Here is a 20,305-nt window from a genome sequence, read left to right as displayed (position 1 = left end):
CCAAATGATCAGGACGCCGAGCCCTTCCCCACCCAGCTACCCCCCCACACACACACACACACACTGCCAGGCACAGAAAGAAAGCGATCGGGTCAATGTTTGGACAAAAGCTCTTTATGGAGGGGGAGGCAGCATCTGGGGCTAGGGGCACCAGCTTATTAGCAGAGGTGGCCACGCGTACACAAAGATGAGGCTAACGACCCGGAGGGTGGCCCCAAAGGAGGAGGGTCCCCAGGGTGACGGCTGAAACTAAGGAGAGTGGGCTCCGCTGGCCCGAGAAAGCGGATAGGCTGAGCTGGGAGCTCCAGGTGGGCTCCGGGGCTCTCAAGCTCTGGGTTCTGGCTGGGAGCTGTGGTCTGGGCATCCGGCCCGTGGGTAGCAATGAGATAGGCACGGGGTTAAGGCCGGGCTGGCTCGGGATGGGGAAGGGTCCTGGCGAGGGCGCCCTCTCTCAATTGCACTTGCAGTAGAGAGCTGCGATGGCGTTGTTCCAGTCTCCAAATATGCCAAGGCGATACTCAGCCAGGCGAGGGTAGGCTCCGGAGGAGAACTTGCGGGTCTTGCCACCCTTGCCCTTTCGAGACCAGACAGTGAGCTCACAGCGGGGACCCACCACCAGGGAGGAGGCGGTTTTGTGCCAGTCCGAAGGCAGGTAGGGCAGGTCAGTGCCGGGGTCCAGGCTGAGCTCTGAGCCGGCACAGCAGTTCTCGTAGTAGGCATCACTCTTGTCAAATAGGCGGGCACATACTCGGGGCCCGTCAGCTGGCTTCAGGTCTGCAGGGACCGGACACGCAGCCTGGGTGCCAGGCAGAGCCCTCAGCAGGGCCAGCAGGAATAGCGACGGCAGGAGCAGTGGGGCCATGGCCAAAGGCAGACACCCGAGAGCAGGCACCTACCAGCAGGGCTTCCCAACTTCCTTATAAGAGCTTCGGGGAGGGATTGTGGGAAAGGAAGAACCTGGCCAGGAGGAGATAAGGGGTGGGGGTAGGAGGCACACTGGGATCCCAGCACCTGCCGGTCCTTCTTGGCCCCTCTTGACAAGACCCGACAAACCCAGCGTCTAGCTGGCTCGCCTGAAAGATAACAGGGCATCTTTCCAGGGTATCTATCACCTGCGTCCAAGCCACTCGGTCCTCACTCAGGGTCAGCCAATATTGACTGACTGGACACCCTTTTCCCTCCAATCTAATCTTCCACCCAGGTGGTGCCTTCCCAGAGGCCACAAGGAAGGGCAAGGAAGACCCAGAGGGCCCCCCTATTTCTGAGCATCAAGACAGGCCCCCACCCACACAGACCCCCAATCCTGCAGACCCACGAGCCACCATGGCTGACCTCGGGCAGCTATGATCCAATATACACACACAGACCCACAACGACACTCGCACAACCCCACAATCCCGCCCCACACAAACCCACCCTCACCCTTGTTTACGGCGACGCCAAGTCACACAAGCCCAAACCTAGACAACGACACGCGGGGCTTGAATTTCATTTCATTAGAAATCATTTTATTTTTTGACCAAACGTAGAAAAATATACAGAAGTACAAAATCCTCTCCTGGTGTATAAATAAATATAATAAATAGAGCAGGCGCACGTTGGGGACAAGGGAATAAATACGTTGGGCGGCAGCGCATCAGTCCATAAATAAGGTTTCGGTTTTGACCGCACAAGTCCAGGCGGAGGTCAGGGTGCCAGGGCTGGACCTGGAGCGTTAACAGAGGTCCCCGTACGCCACACACCGGAGATCTTGTGTCAGGAGTCGGAGGAGGGTGAGCATGACTGAAGCCTCTAGACAACTCTGAGATTCCTGCCGAGAGTTACGACAAGTGGATCAGGATCCTCCGGGAGATTTGGGGTCTCCCTGACCCTAAACCCCCCTCCTCCAGACCCTGGGCTCCCTTTGACACGACCCCTTTTCTAACCCAGGGGGCCACAGCAGCCTAGAGATGAAGCCCAGTCCCCTTTGTAACTCACCTTCCCCGCCTCAGTGAGCCTGTGCAGCCAATTGTTGGGGCGGCCGGGAAGCCTGTGTCCTCTAGAGGGCAGGGGAGTCACCTGTATGAACGGAGAAGGGTCTTAAGTCCGGAGGGAAAGGGAAGGGGAGCCAGGCATTTGATAGCCTTGGAGAGGGGAGAAGGAACCAGGCATTCCAGCCCAATGGGACCGAGGCACTAGGGAGACAGACTTACACAGCTTTGGATCTCTCGGTAGATGTGGCTGAGGGTTTGTAAGGGTTGAATCAGAACATCCTGCAGTTCAGGGTTTTGGATGCCTTTCAAGACCTCCAGAGTCAGTTTCAGCTCAGCCTCTAAGACTATGGGACGATCTGCCAGCTGTTAGGGGATAGATGAGAGGAGATGGTGAAGGAAAGGCGGGGGAAGAGGCGGGGGGAGAAGATGGGGAGGAGAGACAGAGAAGGGAAGAGGGGAGAAGAGATGGGAAGAGAGGGCACAGATGAGGGAGAAAGGTGATGGTGGACTGACAGATGAGGGGATGACCGAATAAAGTCTCCCTTCTCACCTGGAGTTGCCGAAAGTCCCATCCCCTGTGGAAGAATTTGGAGCTGCATTTCCTCTTTTTCTGAAGCATGGACTTCTCCTTTGGGAGTGAAAGAAGAAGAAAAAGGTTGGTGACTTTTCTAGGCTCTTCGGTTCTCTGGAAGGGTCCCAAGTGTGACTCCCAGGGAGTACAGGGATAGAGTCTAGGGACAGGGAGGATGAGTGTAGCATCCAGAGAAAATAAAGGTTGGAAACACAGAGGAAAAGAAGAAAGGGTTCAGGTTAGACCTAAGTGGGAGAGAGGAATCTTAGACGCCAGGAAGCGATCAAGGCTAGATCTAGAACTACATTAAGCTGGGATTGGAAATAGGGGGAGGTCAGCAGTAGAGGTTAGACCATCAGTGGAAGGAGACAGACTAAAAAGCAACATTCTGGAGGATATGAAGATCTCTCCCAACCCTGCAGGGACTCACATAGGTATCCTTGGCCATCGTGAAGGCTTCCATCTCCCGAGGTGAAAGAGACTTGAACTGCGGGATTTGACAGCTCTTCTCCGGGGGAAGACTGGAGGGAGCCGGTGTAAGGGACATCGACAGCCCCATAGTCCACAGAGAACAGACCAGCGTAAGGCTTCTAAGAGCGAGCATGGTGTAGAACCAATGTACAGTGGAGGTAGCTCCATCCCTACGGTTTTAACCAGCCAGGCTGGAGATTCCCTTTGATGTAGGAAAAATGGAACTTGATTGCAGAAATCCCGCTGCTGCTCCTAGATGAAAAGCACAAAGCCAGGCATCTTCAGGTGTTTTCAGGTATAGAAGGTGAGGAATGGGAAAGGGAAACTGAAAGCAGAAAGAAACACCCTCCAATGAGAGTCATCACCTAGAGAATTCCCTTCTGTGACTCCACCTAGATCACTCTCTTGCCTTCTTCCCTCCTCATTTTCCTCCTCCCAACTCATCTCCCACCCCTCTGTCCTCCATCTTATTCCCATCCCTATTTCTTCTTTTTCTTTCCTTGTCCCCCACTTATCTTCTTCCCTCTCTTCCTTGGATCTCTCTATCCTAGACTCCCTTCATCTCTCCCCTTTTTGCCTCTGTCTTCCCTTCCCTGCAACCTCATGTTTCCCTCTTGACTTCCCCCTCTTCCTCTCCTCTATTACTCTGTCTACTGTCCCTTAATTTCCTCCAAATCTTTTCCTTGCCTTCACTATTTATATCTGTTTCTCCTCTTTTCCCACACCATCTATCTCTTCCTACTCTATTCTTCTCCTGTTGTCTCCTCCCTCTTCCCTTGTCTCTTTCTCTGTCCATCTCCTCTACTCTTCTGTTTCCCTTTCACCTCTCTATCTCTTCCCTCCTCATCTCTCCCTAATTCTATCCCTTCTTCCTCTGACCCTGTTCCCTCTTCCTCTTCTCTTGCATCTCTTTCCCCTCCTCCAATTTCTTTCTTCCTTCCCTAAGTTTATTCCGCCTCCCTACCTATCATTTTCCCATTCTTCTATCTTTGCTCCCTCCATCCTGGCTCTCATTCCTCTTTCTTCTGCTTCTCCTCCTTCCATCCCCCTAACCTCTTTCTACAGTTCTCTCTTGCTTATGGGTCACCAGTGACTGATATCCTCTTTGGGTTAGGTTTTTGCTTGTTAAGTTTTGCTTGTAAAGATATGGTTTGAGATATTTTTCTGAGACTTTTTTTAAATCTTTCCCCTGGCTTCACATTTCTCCTTTCCCCATTAGTTCTGCCTCTTCCTTTCTCTCTTCCCATGTCTCATCCCTCCCTTCCCCTTTCTCTCTTCTTCCCCCCAAATTTGGCATTCACCCTTCTCTCTTCCATCTCTTCTCCTCTCCCCATGTCTCTCATTTCATCACATTTCCCCTCCCAATTCCCTTTTTTCCCTCCATCCCATCTCTTCTTTCTCCTTTTCTGTCTTTCTCCCATTATTTCTTCTCCCCCCTCTACATCTCTCCTCTCTCTTCTCTTTTCCACTCCCTCTAGTCACCTTCCCCTCCTCTTTCCTCTTCTTTCAAAGATAAAGGAAAGAGCTATACACCTTGTGTCCAGGAGATCTAAGATTGTTTCCCTGCTCTGTCCATGACTCTTTAGTCAAGAAGATTCTCTGCTGTAAGTCTGTGTGACCCTCAACAAATCATTTAACCTTTCCCAGCTTCAGTTTCTTCATCTATAAAATGGGGATAACAGTACTTATAATACTTTCTTCACAGGGCTTTTGGGAGAATCAGATCAGATAGTGTATATAAGTGCTTTGCAGTCCTTACAAACATATAACTGTTAGTTATTATTATTGGAATCTGTTGTTTCAAAGAAAACCTTGAGGTTCTTAAAAATAATGTTGTAATTTCCCAAAGTCAAACTTTCCTGCTTTCTTTTGTGGGTTTTAAATTTTAAAATTTAAATAAAATAAATAAACCCTTTCCTTTCATCTTAGTTGTTTCTAAGGTAGAAGAGTTGTAAGCACTAGGCAATGGGGGTTAAGTGGCTTGCACAGGGTCACACAGCTAGGAAGTGTCAGAGTGGATTTGAACCCAGGACCTCCCCTCTCTAGATCTGGTTCTCAATCCACTGAGCCACCTAGCTGCCCTTCCTCACTTTCTTCTTCCATACAATTCTGGGCCTAGCTCATAATCCATTTGCAAAATCTATACAAACACATACAAACACTGCTAGAGGAGTCCTATACATTGTCAAATTACATATCATAGTCTAAACAATGGGCGTTCTTCCTTCAATTGGTTTTTTCCTAGGTAGATAGTTCAATAAAATGTTTAGAATGATGATGAATCTCATGTGGAAGGTTGGGGCAATGGAAGCAGCATCTTCCCTAAGCAGGAGTGTCCAGAGTGTGCCGTCTGTTGGGAATCAGAGCTGAATCTCCCCCATTACTTGATGAACAGAGGATCATTGAATATGGTCCTGACGAATGGATGTGAAATGCCTTTTCTCTCTCTAGAGAGCCCAAGAGAACATTTTGCTTTGACAAGTGTTTATATATCGATATAAACAGACAAGCATATTTACATATATATTTTCACCAAAGAACAAGTGGGATCTTGTATGTCCTCCATATCACACTCAACTGTAGATTGTAAAAGATTCCTTGTGGTGGCCCACTGTTCTCTTCTACTGCTCTCATCAAGGATGCCCAAGATGTGTGTGTGTGCGTGTGTGTGTGTGTAGAGTATTCTCATAAAATATTTATATAGATGGGAAAGGAGGCCTGCCTATGAGTTGGTAGTGATTGATGTCCTTTTTGGGTCATGTTTGTCTTGTAATGATATGGTCCGAGATGTTTTTCTGAAACGTTTTTTATCTTCCCCTTGGTTTCGCATAGCATGGGAAGCTTCCTCCCTATAGTCCACACTTCTTTGTTTTCTTCTATGGCTATTTCCATTTTCTCTCTGAACACAACTGGGATGATGCTGTTAGAGACCAGAAGAGGCAGCTCCACTGGCCTCGACAGTGAGAAGGTGTAACCCATGGCCACACAGTGCTTTTGGCCATGATTGCTTTGGGGAGGGTTGCCCAATGACAACATGGCCTTCCTTGAGGATGGGAAAACACAAATCCAGGGGAGATGGGGGAAGGCAGAGAAATCGTAATGATGGGAGAGTTTGAACTCTGGGACAAGAAGCCCTGGACAAGACTGGAGGAAGGAGTAGAGGCTCTGTTGCTATTGTCCAGAATTGATTTTCTCCCCTTTACTTTCAAGAGGGATTTCCTGTCACCTGGTAGAGATGTGAGGGTTGGAGGAAGTTGTAGTGCTGCATGAGTAAGATTTGATGATTTCTACTGGTCATGTCAGCAGATGACAGTGGACTTGGGGAATCAGAACCCTATATTACAGAAGTGGGAGCCTGCTATGATTGGGACTGGCCTGGAAGAACTGTGACCACAGCTGCTGGGGCAAGCAAAAACTGTGCTACCTTGCAGGAGTTAGCATGGCCCAGAAGGCCAACTGTGGAGGGACCAATGTGCCCAGATGAATGTGGACTAGTGGCTAGAAATTACAGTTTCTGCAAATGCCTTTGGTTGGGAAGAAATTGCAGATATCCGTCTATGTCTCTCCTTCTATATATTCCACTGATCATAGAGTACTGGCCTTCGGATGGCATTTCAGACATAGAATTCCCCCCCAGTCATACACACACACACACACACACACACACACACAAAATCTTTCCCATGACCTGCAGGGTCAGAGACGTACATGTTTTGAAACTGTTCCTCTGCCGTCTCAAAAGAACAGCAGAAAGATGAGAAAGAAGTTTGGGGATCCATTTGGCGTTGGGATACTCCAAGGAAACACGCTGAACTATTTTTTCTATATTTTTATAGTCTGATGATTCCCTGGAGCCTCATGAATTGAGAGGGAAGAGATTGTTCCAACAAAGAAAAAGTAAGTCCAGGTGAAGTGTTGAGAACTATGAGCTGGCTGCAGATCAATGATTTCCTACTTTGATTGATTTTTAGTAATATTTCATAATCCTCTAATCCAAATTCAGAACCTGTCCAGAGTAGGTTTTCTTTTGTTTTACTTGCCCAGCTGTTTAGAGCCAGGGTACTCGGTGGGGTGAAGGAGGCTTGTGGACATGGTGCCAGAGAGAGCCTGAGGAGACCATTTGGTTGGTGACTCAAGGATAGTGCCATCTGGTGGATAGTTCAATCTCATGTTCCCCCAGGATAATGGACCAAGTGACCCTTACTTCCTGGAGGTTTAAGGTTGATGATACAAAAACTGATATAGGCTACTTACCCAGCTGCTGTGACCCACTTGTCACATGGAATATCCAACAAGTGTTACACACAACCCACAGGTGTCAACGTAAAAATATTTACACATCTTCCCCAACTTTAATCTTTTATGTTGTCTTCCTTCCAATTTCATTTTTAAATGCCCTCACGATGAATTTGTTTTCTTGCCAAGCTTTCTCTAAATTTCTTTGTCCTTTCTCTGATTCTTGCTGCTTCCTGAAACAAAACTGTTCAAAGTCTTCTATAACATTTTACAGTTTATATTCTAAATCTAGTGCTACCCTTGCCTGCCATATCTCTCCACCTGGCAAATAGATCAACTACTTGCTGACTCAAAACAATCTGGAGGTGCTTTTGGTCTTCTTATTATGGCAACTGATTTTAACTGGCTAAACTTCTTTAAGAAATTGTTAAAATCTGAGTCAATGTCCATTCCTCCATCCATTTCCCACTTGGGGGTATCAATAACTCTTTTCAATGGATCAGGTTGAAGGTTCTTTGATTGCCTACCATATTTTTCCCCTAATTTTAAATAATTTATTCTAGATTTGTATTTGTAACTGATGGTCTGCTCTACTCCCAAATTCTGGGCTGACATGAAATGGTTCTAATCCCAAGGACTTTCTCAAAAAAAGATCAGTTTCCTTTTTTCTTCTTTAATCTTCCCCATCCCCATCCAGGGCTAATCCAGGAAAAACTCCATAATTAATCATAGCTCATGACTCAGTCCATAAATGTGGGTAAAAAGGCTCCTAACCCACATAGGTACTCAATGTATAATAAGGGTATTAGGGATAGGGCAGCTTTTATTTGATTTTATAGAAAATATATAAAATGATAAAGACTTGCAGAAAATACAGAAAGATAATGCCTCACCTTCCTCTGGAAAGGAACTGAATTTGGGGTTGCTTTTAGGGCCACCATCTGTCAGTCTCAGGAATCTCTCTTACCCACTGAGTCCTACATAGGATCCTCACACCTGTGATACTACTCTGTAGTATAGACACCCTTCCTAGAAAGTAAGTATGCCATAGGAACTGCTGAAAAAGCACTCTGCTTTCTATGAGACCTATACTTCCTCAATGAAGGAGTCTCTCTGGCCTCCTCCCCTCATCTCAGCACTTACAGGTTTCAGGTTGGATCATCAGATCCAGGAAAACTACAAAGGACTCATGATGAAAAAGGCTATCTGCCAACATGGGATACTGATGGGATGAGTTCAGAAAAACCTGGAAAGATTTATATAAGCAACAGAAATATTATACGATGATCACCTGTGAAGGACTAAACTATTATTAGCAAAATGAGGTTCCAAGATAATGCCATGGGACTCGTAATAAAAAATGCTTTTCATAGTCAAAGGAACTGTTGGAGTCTAATTTGGATACTTGTTTCCATATAGCATGTTGATAACTCACATTCCTTCCTTTCAGAACTGCCTGTTTTTTGTTTTGTTTTGTTTTTTTAAACCCTTCCCTTCCATCTTGGTGTCAATACTGCGTATTGGCTCCAAGGCAGAAGAGTGGTAAGGGCTAGGCAATGGGGGTCAAGTGACTTGCCCAGGGTCACACAGCTGAGAAGTGTCTGAGGCCAGATTTGAACCTAGGACCTCCCATCTCTAAGCCTGGCTCTCAATCCACTAAGCTACCCAGCTGCCCCAAGAACTGCCTGTTTTTGTCTTTTGATAACTTATGAATTAAGACTTCTTTCTTTCTTTTTCTTTCCTTCTTTCCTTCTTTCCTTCTTTCTTTCTTTCTTTCTTTCTTTCTTTCTTTCTTTCTTTCTTTCTTTCTTTCTTTCTTTCTTTCTTTCTTTCTTTCTTTCTTTCTTTCTTTCTTTCTTTCTTTCTTTCTTTCTTTCTTTCTTTCTTTCTTTCTTTCTTTCTTTCTTTCTTCCTCTCTCTCTCTCTCTCTCTCTCTCTCTCTCTCTCTCTCTCTCTCTCTCTCTCTCTCTCTCTTTCTTCATTTCATCACTATGGATTCTAAGGCAGAAGAGCAGTAAGGGCTACACAATTGAATTTAAGTGACTTGCCCAGGGTCACACAGCTAGGAAGTATCTGAGGCCAAACTTGAACCCAGGACTTCCCATATTCAGGCCTGGTGCACTATCCACTCTGCTACCTAGCTGCCCCATCTTTTCTTTAGCATGGGTGGCTCAGTGGATGCAAAAGCCACAATATTGCTCTTACTGTGTACAATGTTTTCTTGTGAACATGTGGAGTTTTAGAAGACCACAGAACATTCAGTCTGAAATCCCGCTGCTGCTGCTCCCCAGGTGAAAAGCATGAAGCCAGGTATGTCAGGTGTTGTCAGGTGTGGAAGGCGGGGACTTGGAAAGGGAAACTGAAACAGAAAGAAGCAAGCTGAAAGGAAAACTGGCTTTTCCAATGGGAGTCATCAGCCAGAGGCACATGCCTTCTGTGCCTCCACCTGTGTCCCTCTCCCACCTTCTTCCCTCCTCTTGTCCCCTGCCATGTCACCTCCCAGCTCTCTGTCCTCCAGGGGAGGGACATCCCCTTAATTTCCAATCCTTTGCCTGTGGTATGTCATTGTGATGGAAAACGATTGTGTCATGAGAAATGAAGGGCAAGAACTTATAGGAAGTCATGTGAGCAGATTGTACACAGCAACAGCAATAAAGTGTACTGATCAGCTGGGAATGACAAACCATTATCCACCGTGCAAGGATCCAGGAGTCTGACCGTGGACCAAAGCATGCCAGCTTTCCCTTTATTTTCTTCATGAACTTTTTGTCTGTGTGGTACATATATGTCTTCTGTCATGGCACGGGGAGTGTGGAAATGTGGATCATATGAAGGCACTGCTAGAACCTGTGTAACACTATTTACTGCCTTGGGGAGGGAGAGAATCTGAATCACAAAATGTCAGAAAACAATCATTAAAACTTGTTTCCCAGCTGATCAGTACACTTTATTGCTGTTGCTGTGTACAATCTGCTCACATGACTTCCTATAAGTTATTTTTTTTTGAAATTTTTATTTAATTAGTCAATTTAGAGCATTATTCCTTGGTTACAAGAATCGTATTCTTTCCCTCCCTCCCCTCCCCAACCCCTCCCAGAGCAGACATGCAATTTCACTGTCCTTGATCAGAACCCATTTCCATGTTGTTGGTGTTTGCACCAGGATGTTCATTTAGAATCTCCATCCCCAGCCATTTCCCCTCAACCCATGTATTCAAGCAGTTGTTTTTCTTCTGTGTTTCTACTCCCACAGTTCTTCAAGTGCTTACTAGATGTCAGGCACACCTAAAGTACTAGGAAAATAAAAGAGGGAAGACAACTAACACCAAGAGCTAGAAGTTAGGGTTGGGCTTGCTAGGGCAGGATCCAAGAGAGTTGGGGAGTCCTGGGCTCGGACCAGATTGAAAATGAGCGTGATTGGTGTGCTTTCAGTGTCTTCTCAAAAGGAGGTTCAGAGATGAATTTGTCTATCAGAGATGACTGGTTTTGGTGGGGAGGGGCCGGAGGGGGGGGGGGCTTTTGTATCCCTCAGGACCTGGTAGGCGCTTAAATACTTCTTAACTGAGAACTTCTTCAGAGAAAGAACTGTTGGAGTCAGAATCTGGATGAAAGCATTCGATTCTTCAGTGTTTATTTGGGTTTATGGTTGGAGATTTTGGCTTTATATTCTTTTCTTTTTTTAGCTCTATTTTGAAAAAAATTTTAAATATTTTTCCATGTTTCCATGATACATTTTCTTTCCCTCTCCTTTTTCCTACCTCCTCCGAGAGCTGAGAAGCAATTCTACCCGGTTATACATGTGTTATCACTTGATACCTATGTCCATATTATTCATTTGTAAACCTCAAATTTCCTTAGACTTATAAATGTTGGAAATTTCACCATTGGGATATTTCATACTTGGAAAATTTCTTACTGATAGTCTATTGGAATGGGAACCCCATTGGCATGGGAGGTTCCTTCTCTTCCCTTCTTAAGATTACTTTAGGACAGAAACCTTTTGCTGAACAATGGAAAGGACTTTGACCTATGCTTAAGCATAGAACAGGAATTTCTTTGAGTCATGATTGATTTTAGAATTGATACAATGGAGATACTTGGAATCAATCTCCACCCTATTCAGTCCTAACAGGATTGAGGAAGGGCTGCAGCCTAGATCAAAATTTAATTATTCCAATCTCTACCCTACTCAGGTTAACAGGATTTAGAAAGGGCTGTAGCAAAGGAGCAAAGATTTAATCATTTGAAAATATGACCTTCAACAGACATGTGCAAAGCCTCTGGGCGGTCCTGGGTTAAGCTAGAGCCTCCATTGGCACAGAGAAATTGATGGACAGGGATTGGTAGATGTGAGAACTGAGGGGAGGCAACTTGGATGGTGAGCTTAAAGATCAGGGGGGTCTGAAGACTCGTGAGGGTTTTTTTTTTAGTAGTTGGTCGGTGTGGTTCGTGTGGGCTTTGAGAAGCTTGCTCTGAAGGAAGCTGAAGGTGGGGGCCTCTGAGACTGTTTCTCCATTTTGGACACGTGAGTAATAGGGACTGATCTCTTTTCTTTGCCCCAGCTATCTAAGGGCTTGGGCCTTTTGGCCCAGCCTAAACAGAAGGGGTATTTAAGCCCTATTTCCTTCTCTCCCTTTTCTCTCTCTCTCTCTCTAATTACTTCCTCCTATTGTAATTAAACTCCATAAAAGATTGACGGCTGACTTAAGTTTTCATTTAGGAATTACATAGCTGATTCCTTGGCGACCTTAAATTAATATATATCAGTCTTTTAAAGTGATTCCCTTGTAACACATTTTTGCAATAATCTTTTAAAACCCAAATCATCTACCCTATATGATTATTTTCTTATAAAAACAAAGAATATGGAAATATGTTTTGCATTATAATACATGTATAACTCATACTGAATTACTTGCCAGCTCTGGGAGGGGTACAGAAGGAAAGAGGGAGACATATCACTTTGGAAAACTTATGTGTAATTTTGTTATTATTATTATTTTTTTATTAAACCCTTCCTTTCCCTCTTGGAGTCAATACTGTGTATTGGCTCTAAAGCAGAAGAGTGGTGAGGGCTAGGCAATGGGGGTCAAGTGACTTGCCCAGGGTCACCCAGATAGGAAGTGTCTGAGGCCAGATTTGAACCCACGACCTCCCATCCCAAGGCCTGGCTCTCCATTCACTGAGTCATCCAGCTACCCCTAAATTTGTTATTACAAGTAATTGGTAAAATAAAATAAAAAATCAAAATAAAACTCAACAGGTTCAAACGCATTGTTTTTCCTTCTAAATCCTTTCTTCTTATGCTCTTTGGTAAACATGGCTTTTCCTAACTACTACACTGTGATCTTGGTGACCAGCACAGCCAACAAAGATACTTAACTGATAGTTTATCTTTCATTTTGGGAGAGAACCAATGACATCATGGGGTTGTATCTTGCTCAGGAGCTGGATTTAAGTGAGACAGAGTTGCACAAAGTCATCCGGTTCACTCTCTTTCCAGAGTTCAGTGGCAAGACAAAAGTCAGGATGACTAGTGATGGTCCTGGATGCAGTGGATGACTTTAGCATCTTCAATGCCTGGCCAAGTTCAATTGCTCCAGAGTGCCTGTTTCAGCTGCTATCGTGGCCACTGGAACAAGTTGTTCTTATCTGCCCATTCTGCTGGAGGAAGTCTTCACTGGCTGGGGTAGACCCCCACCTAACTCACACACAGGTATGAGGCCTGCTGACTGCCTTCAGCCTTGTTCAGCCCATCTGCTGAGATGATTTTACCAAGGTGTGGCCACTGTCCACGCCAATAGCTTCTTGAAGCCACAGGAAAGAGTTGGATGAAGTGCTGCTCCTCCCTGCACAAGTCACAATGGGAGTCAAGGTGGGAATTATGGTGGGCAAGTCATTAAGGTGTTTTTCAATTGGCTTTCTCTGCATGATAGTGTAGTAGCTGCTGGGTCGGTCTGCCTGCCTCAAGTCTTTTTCTACTCACTTTGTCCTCCACTCAGCTGTCAGAATGATCTTCTTGAAGCCTAGATCCAAGCATGTCATCACCTCACTCAGTAAACTCCAGTGATTCCCTATTACCTCTGGGACCAAATAAAAAATCTTCTTTTGGCATTCAAAGCCCTTCAAAACTTTCCCCATACCCCTCTTCCAGTCTTCTTCCACTTAAGTTGTTCTTCAATTGTTTCAATCATATCTGAGTCTTCCTGACCCCATCTAGGGTGTTCTTGGTAGAGACACTTGGGTGGTTTGCCATTTCCTTGTCAAACTCATTTTACAGATGAGGAAACTGAGGCAACCAGGGTTAAGTGATTTACTCAGGGTTACATGGACACTCCAACTCTTGGCTTTAAGCATTTTTATTGCCTGTCTCCTATCCCTTGAACAATGTCCTCCCTCATCTCCATGCCTTGACTTCCCTTCTTTCTTCAAGTATCAGCTAATCAGCTATAATTCTACCCTCTAACACAAGCATTTCCTAATCCTCCTCAATCCCAGTGCCTTCTGTTGATTATTTCCAGCTCATTATGTATATATATATATATATATATATATATATATATATATATATATATATATATATAGAGAGAGAGAGAGAGAGAGAGAGAGAGAGAGAGAGAGTAATTTGTATGTGTCTCTCCATGAGACTATGAGCTCCCTGAGAACAGGAACTTTTCCCTTTCTCTAAGTATAGAGTAAATTTTTACCTTCTGTCTTGGGATTTATACTAAGTATCAGTTCCCAGGTAGAAAAATAATAAGGGCTAGACAAATGGAGTTAAGTGACTTGCCCAAGGTCACACAGCTAGGAAATGTCTGAGGCTAGATTTGAACCCAGGTCCTCCCATTTCCAAGTTCTATTTAGTGTGCTACCTTGCTGCCCCTTCATTCATTCTTTGCTCCAAACCCTTCCCCATCTTGTCACCCACTGGAATGCACAAGGGAAAAAATTCAGAAAGAGGAGTCTTCCTGATTCCAGGTCTGGCACTCTATTCTCCTGGTTCTGCTCCTTTCACTCTGCATCACTTCCTGGAGGTCATTCCAGTTCACATGGAATCCCTCCATTTCATTATTCCTTTGAGCACAATAGTTGTGGATTTATTTTGTATCCTGCAACTTTGCTAAAGTTGTTGATTATTTCCACTAGCTTTTTAGTTGATTCTCTAGGATTCTTTTTTTTTTCCTTCTAATTTTCTGATTTTTATTTTATTTTATTTTTTTGGTTACAATACTCACTTTATTTTCCTCCCTCTCCTCCACCCACCCTTTCCTCAGCCGACACACAATTTCATTGGGTATTACTTGTGTCCTTGATCAGAACCTATTTCAATGATGTTGTTTGCACCAGGATGTTCATTTAGAGTCTACATCCCCAACCATATCCCTTCGACCCATGTATCCAAGCAGTTGTTTTTCTTCTGTGTTTTTGCTCCCACAGTATTTCCTCTGAATTTGGATAGTGGTTTTTCTTGTAGATTCCTCCAAGTTGTTCAGGTTCACTGCATTGCCACTAATGGAGAAGTCCATTACATTCAATTGAACCACAGTGTATCAATCTCTGTGTACAATGTTCTCCTGGTTCTGCTCCTTTCACTTTGCATCACTTCCTGGAGGTTGTTCCAGTCCCCATGGAATTCCTCCACTTTGTTATTCCTTTTAGCACAATAGTATTCCATCAGCATCATATACCACAATTTGTTCAGCCATTCCCCAATTGAAGGGCATCCCCTCATTTTCCAATTTTTTGCCACCACAAAGAGCACAGCTATGAATATTTTTGTACATATCTTTTTCCTTATTATCTCTTTGGGGTACAAACCCAGCAGTGCTATGGCTGGATCAAAGGCCAGACAGTCTTTTGTCGCCCTTTGGGCATAGTTCCAAATTGCCCTCCAGAATGGTTGGATCAATTCACAACTCCACCAGCAATGAATTAATGTCCCTACTTTGCCACATCCCCTCCAGGATTCATTACTTTCCTTTGCTGTCATGTTAGCCAATCTGCTAGGTGTGAGATGATACCTCAGAGTTGTTTTGATTTGCATTTCTCTGATTATTAGAGATTTAGAGCACTTTTTCATGTGCTTATTAATAGTTTTGATTTCTTTAACTGAAAATTGCCTATTCATGTCCCTTGCCCATTTATCAATTGGAGAATGGCTTGATTTTTTGTACAATTGGTTTATAAATTTGAGTAATTAGACTTTTGTCAGAGGTTTTTGTAATGAAGATTATTTCCCAATTTGTTGCTTCCCTTCTAATTTTAGATGCACTCATTTTGTTTATACAAAACCTCTTTAATTTGATGTAATCAAAATTATTGATTTTACATTGTAATTTTTTTTCTAGCTCTTGCTTGGTTTTAAAGTCTTTCCTTTCCCAAAGATCTAACAGGTACGCTATTCTATGTTCACCTAATTTACTTATAGATTCCTTCTTTATATTCAGGTCATTCACCCATTCTGAGTTTATCTTGGTGTAGGGTGTGAGATGTTGATCCAAACCCAATTTCTCCCATACTGTCTTCCAATTTTCCCCGCAGTTTTTATCTAGGATTCATTAAGTAGACCATCATATTATCTGCAAAGAGTGATAGTTTGGTCTCCTCATTGCCGACTTTAATACCTTCAATTTCTTTTTCTTCTCTAATTGCTACTGCTAGTGTTTCTAGTACAATGTTAAACAATAGAGGTAATAATGGCATCTTTATTTCACTCCTGATCTTATTGGGAAGGCTTCTAATTTATCCCCATTACAGATGATGCTTGCTGATGGTTTTAGATATATACTACTGATTATTTTTAGGAAAGGCCCTTCTATTCCTATACTTTCTAGTGTTTTCAATAGGAATGAGTGTTGTATTTTGTCAAAGGCTTTTTCTGCATCTGTTGAGATAATCATGTGATTTTTGTTGGTTTGCTTGTTGATATGGACAATTATGTGGATGGTTTTCCTAATATTGAACCATACTTGCATTCTTGGTATAAATCCCAACTGCTCATAATGAATAACTCTCATGATCACTTGCTGGAGTCTTTTTGCTAGTGTTCTACTTAAGATTTTTGAATCTATGTTCATTAAGGAGATTGGTCTATAGTTTACTTTCTCTGTTTTTGACCTGCCTGGTTTTGGAATAAGTACCATATTTGTGTCATAAAAGGAATTTGTTAGAACTCCTTCTTTAATTATTATGTCAAATGGTTTGTATAGTATTAGGATTAGTTGTTCTTTAAATGTTTGATAGAATTCACTTGTGACTCCACATTGTGAAGGAAGGTGGCCTAGCAGTACCAGATCTTAAACTATACTATAAAGCAGTGGTCATCAAAACAATATGGTACTGGCTAAGAGACAGAAGGGAAGACTAGTGGAATAGACTTGGAGTAAGTGACCTCAGCAAGACAGTCTATGATAAACTCAAAGATTCCAGCTTTTGGGACAAAAATCTGCTATTTGACAAAAACTACTAGGAAAATTGGAAAACATTATGCTGGGTTTAGATCAACATCTCACACCCTACACCAAGATAAACTCAGAATGGGTGAATGACCTGAATATAAAGAAGGAAACTATAAGTAAATTAGGTGAACATAGAATAGCGTACCTGTTAGATCTTTGGGAAAGGAAAGATTTTAAGACCAAGCAAGAGTTAGAAAAAATTACAAAATGTAAAATAAATCATTTTGATTACACTAAATTAAAAAGGTTTTGTAAAAAAAAACTGATGCAATCAAAATTAGAAGGGAAACAACAAATTGGGAAAAAATCTTTATAACAAAAACCTCTGACAAAGGTCTAATTACTCAAATTTATAAAGAACTAAATCAATTGTACAAAAAATCAAGCCATTCTCCAATTGATAAATGGGCAAGGGGCTAGAATAGGCAATTTTCAGATAAAGAAATCAAAACTATTAATAAGCACATGAAAAAGTGTTCTAAATCTCTCATAATCAGATAAATGTAAATCAAAACAACTCTGAGGTACCACCTCACATCTAGCTGATTGGCTAACATGACAACAAAGTAAAATAATAAATGTTGGAGGGGATGTGGCAAAATAGGACCATTAATACATTGCTGGTGGAGTTGATCCAACCATTCTGGAGGTAATTTGGAACTATGCCCAAAGGACACTAAAAGAGTCTTCCCTTTGATCCAGCTATACCAATGCTGGGTTTGTACCTCAAAGAGATAATAAGGGGAAAGACTTGTACCAAAATATTCATAACAGTGCTCTTTGTGGTGGCAAAAGAAAATCAGAAAATGAGGGGAAGCCCTTTCTTTGATTGGAGAATGGCTGAACAAATTGTAGTATCTGTTAGTGATGGGATACTGCCGTGCTGAAAGGAACAATCTCCAGGAATTGATGCAGAGTGAAAGAAGCAGAACCAGGAGAACATTAAAAACAGAGACTGATACACTGTGGTACAATCAAATGTAATGGACTTCTTTACTAGCAGCAATCAAGGATCCAAAACATTTCTGAGGGACTTATAAGAAAAAAACGCATCCACATTCAGAGGAAGAATTGTGGGAATAGAAACACAGAAGAAAAACAACTGCTTGATCACATGGTTCGATGGGGATATGACTGGGGATGGAGACCCTAAATGATCACCCTAGTGCAAATATCAATAATATGGAAATAGTTCTTGATTACTGACACATGTAAAACCCAGTGGAATTGCTCGTTGGCTATGGGAGGGAGGTGGGAGTAGGGGAGGGAAAGAACAGGAATCTTGTAACCATGGAAAAATATTCTAAATTAATTAATTAAATAAAAATTTCCAATACTTAAAAAAATCTTCCAAAGTTCTTCTCCCCTCCCCCCAATCCACTGTTGATATTATTGTCTGAGTTGCTTACTTCATCATCTATTAGTTCAACCACATCTTTCCAGCTTTCTCTGAAACTCACCTTTTTGTCATTCTTTATAGACCAATTGGATTCCATCACATTCAAATCACAGCTTATCACTGGTTTAGTTGCTGGTTCTTTGTCATTTTTGATATAAATAATTCTCCACCTATGGGCCCTTTCCTTCTTCCTTTGACCTCTTGTGCTATAGGTCTAGCTGTGGTATCACTGAGTTTAAAAGGCTATTCATTATTTAATGACTTTGGGGGCATAGTTCCAAGTTGTTTTACCCAATTGTTGGGTCGATTCACAGACAAGGCAACAAGGATTTCTCTATGTGCTGAATACTGAGGATATCTATACAAGCAAAAAGAAAGTCCCTGCCCTCAAAGAGCCTACATTCTAATGTAATACCACACACAAAAGGGAGCTGAAGGGGGGTGGTGAGGGTACCCTGGAGGAGGAAAGTGGGGAGCATGATTCAGGAGACTGGACTTCCCTAAAATAGAAGCTAGGGGTGAGGTGGAGAGGGAGAATGGGAGAAGGGGGCCAGTATGGCCAAAGGATGTTCCAGGTAGGCCATAGGTGAAGATGGATGTTTTTCAGGTCCAATATATTAAGAATTTCTATTTTCCTGTAGCCCTCCAATAACAATCACTTTTCTTTTTTAAAAATATGATAGGGGACAGCTGGATGGCTCAGTGGATTGAGAGCTGGGTCTAGAGACGGGAGGTTCTAGGTTCAAATTTGGCTTCAGACACTTCCTAGCTGTGGGACTCTGGGCAAGTCACTTCACCTGTAGCATCCCAGGTATATTCTCATGTTGAAAGTATTATTGATGAATTGATATTAAAACTTAAGTATTCATATACCAGACACATGGTCATGTTACTTATTGGTCATTATATTTGCAAATCTTCAGTCTGAAGGTCAAAAGAATTCCTGGGCAGGGCATTAGCTGCCGCAGATGGTTACATAATGGTGCCCAACATGGGTTTTGAACCCATGACCCTGAGATTAAGAGCCTGAGGTGACAAATTCATATATTTGTGGGTGGACACCTGAGAAGGAGATTGGAAACTGAGGGAAAATAGTCAAAGGGGAGAAATAGAGAGAGAGAGAGAGAGAGAGAGAGAGAGAGAGGAGACAGAGAGACAGAGAGAGACAGAGAGAGACAGAGAGGGGGAAAGAGAGGGAGAGACAGAAAGACAGAGAGACAGAGAGAGACAGAGAGGGGGAGAGAGAGGGAGAGACAGAGAGAGAGGAGAGAGAGACAGAGAGACAGAGAGAGACAGAGAGAGACAGAGAGGCAAAGGAATAAAGATTCAGAGACAAGGAGTTAAAAAACATGAGCTCCCTCCAATGTGATCCTCTGATGGTTTTCAGAGAGAGGGTGCTGCGCATGTTCCCAAACTTTTATTGAAGAATAGTGGGAGGTAGCTAATGAACATGTGACATGGCATAGGATTTAACACTGGTTCAATTGACAATCACATAATCAGAGAGGAGGACGTTAATCAAACATGGGACTTGGTGAGGTATGTGGTCTGACAAGGAGGTGGTTAGGACCCTGTGGCAGCTAATGCTCTTCCCAGGAATTCTTTTGACCTTTGGACTGAGGATTTGGAAATACAATGATCAATAAGTAACATGACCATGTGTCTGGTATATGAGTACTTGGGTTGCAATATCAATACATCAATAATACTTTCAACATGAGAATATGCCTGGGATGCTACATAACCCCCATTGCCTAGCCCTTACCACTCTTCTGCCTTGGAGCCAATATACAGTATTGATTCTTTTTTTCTTTTTTTTTAACCCTTACCTTCCAAAGGCCATGGGGGTCAAGTGACTTGCCCAGGGTCACACAGCTGGGAAGTGTCTGAGGCCAGATTTGAACCTAGGACTTCCCATCTCTAGGCCTGGCTCTCAATTCACCGAGCTACCCAGCTGCCCCCCAGTATTGATTCTAAGATGGAATGTAAGGGTTAAAAAAAATCAATATGATATGTGTGAAGAAATCCTCAAATTTGTATTTTAAAATAGTTATTAGTCACTAGGAAGATCTGAATTCAAATCTAACCTTCGATACTTACTGACTGTGTGACTGACTTTGGGCAAGTCACTGAACCCTGTTGGCCTCAGTTTCCTCACCTATAAAATGAGCTGGACAAGGAAATGGAAAACCATTCCA

The 20,305-nt window shown here is 43.1% G+C and overlaps 2 protein-coding genes across 2 annotated transcripts; both read right to left on the bottom strand.

Moving 5' to 3' along the window:
* Positions 1–103: 103 nt before the first annotated feature.
* SYCN (syncollin) lies at positions 104–897 on the bottom strand. Its single transcript, XM_007507896.2, has one exon. It carries the CDS (start codon positions 860–862, stop codon positions 452–454), a length of 411 nt encoding a protein of 136 aa, XP_007507958.1. The 5' UTR covers positions 863–897; the 3' UTR covers positions 104–451.
* An 817-nt stretch (positions 898–1,714) lies between these two features.
* On the bottom strand, positions 1,715–2,992 carry IFNL3 (interferon lambda 3). The gene is made up of 5 exons (XM_056826211.1): positions 2,975–2,992; positions 2,524–2,595; positions 2,193–2,336; positions 1,978–2,058; positions 1,715–1,810 (listed from the first exon to the last, which is right to left on the bottom strand). The coding sequence occupies exons 1-5, from the start codon at positions 2,990–2,992 to the stop codon at positions 1,715–1,717; spliced, it is 411 nt and encodes a 136-aa protein (XP_056682189.1).
* Positions 2,993–20,305: the final 17,313 nt, after the last annotated feature.

The sequence above is a fragment of the Monodelphis domestica genome, chromosome 4 (assembly GCF_027887165.1).
Source record: "Monodelphis domestica isolate mMonDom1 chromosome 4, mMonDom1.pri, whole genome shotgun sequence".
NCBI lineage: Eukaryota > Metazoa > Chordata > Mammalia > Didelphimorphia > Didelphidae > Monodelphis > Monodelphis domestica.
Note: the sequence above shows the minus strand (reverse complement) of the source record. Positions and strands in the feature narration are given on the sequence as shown.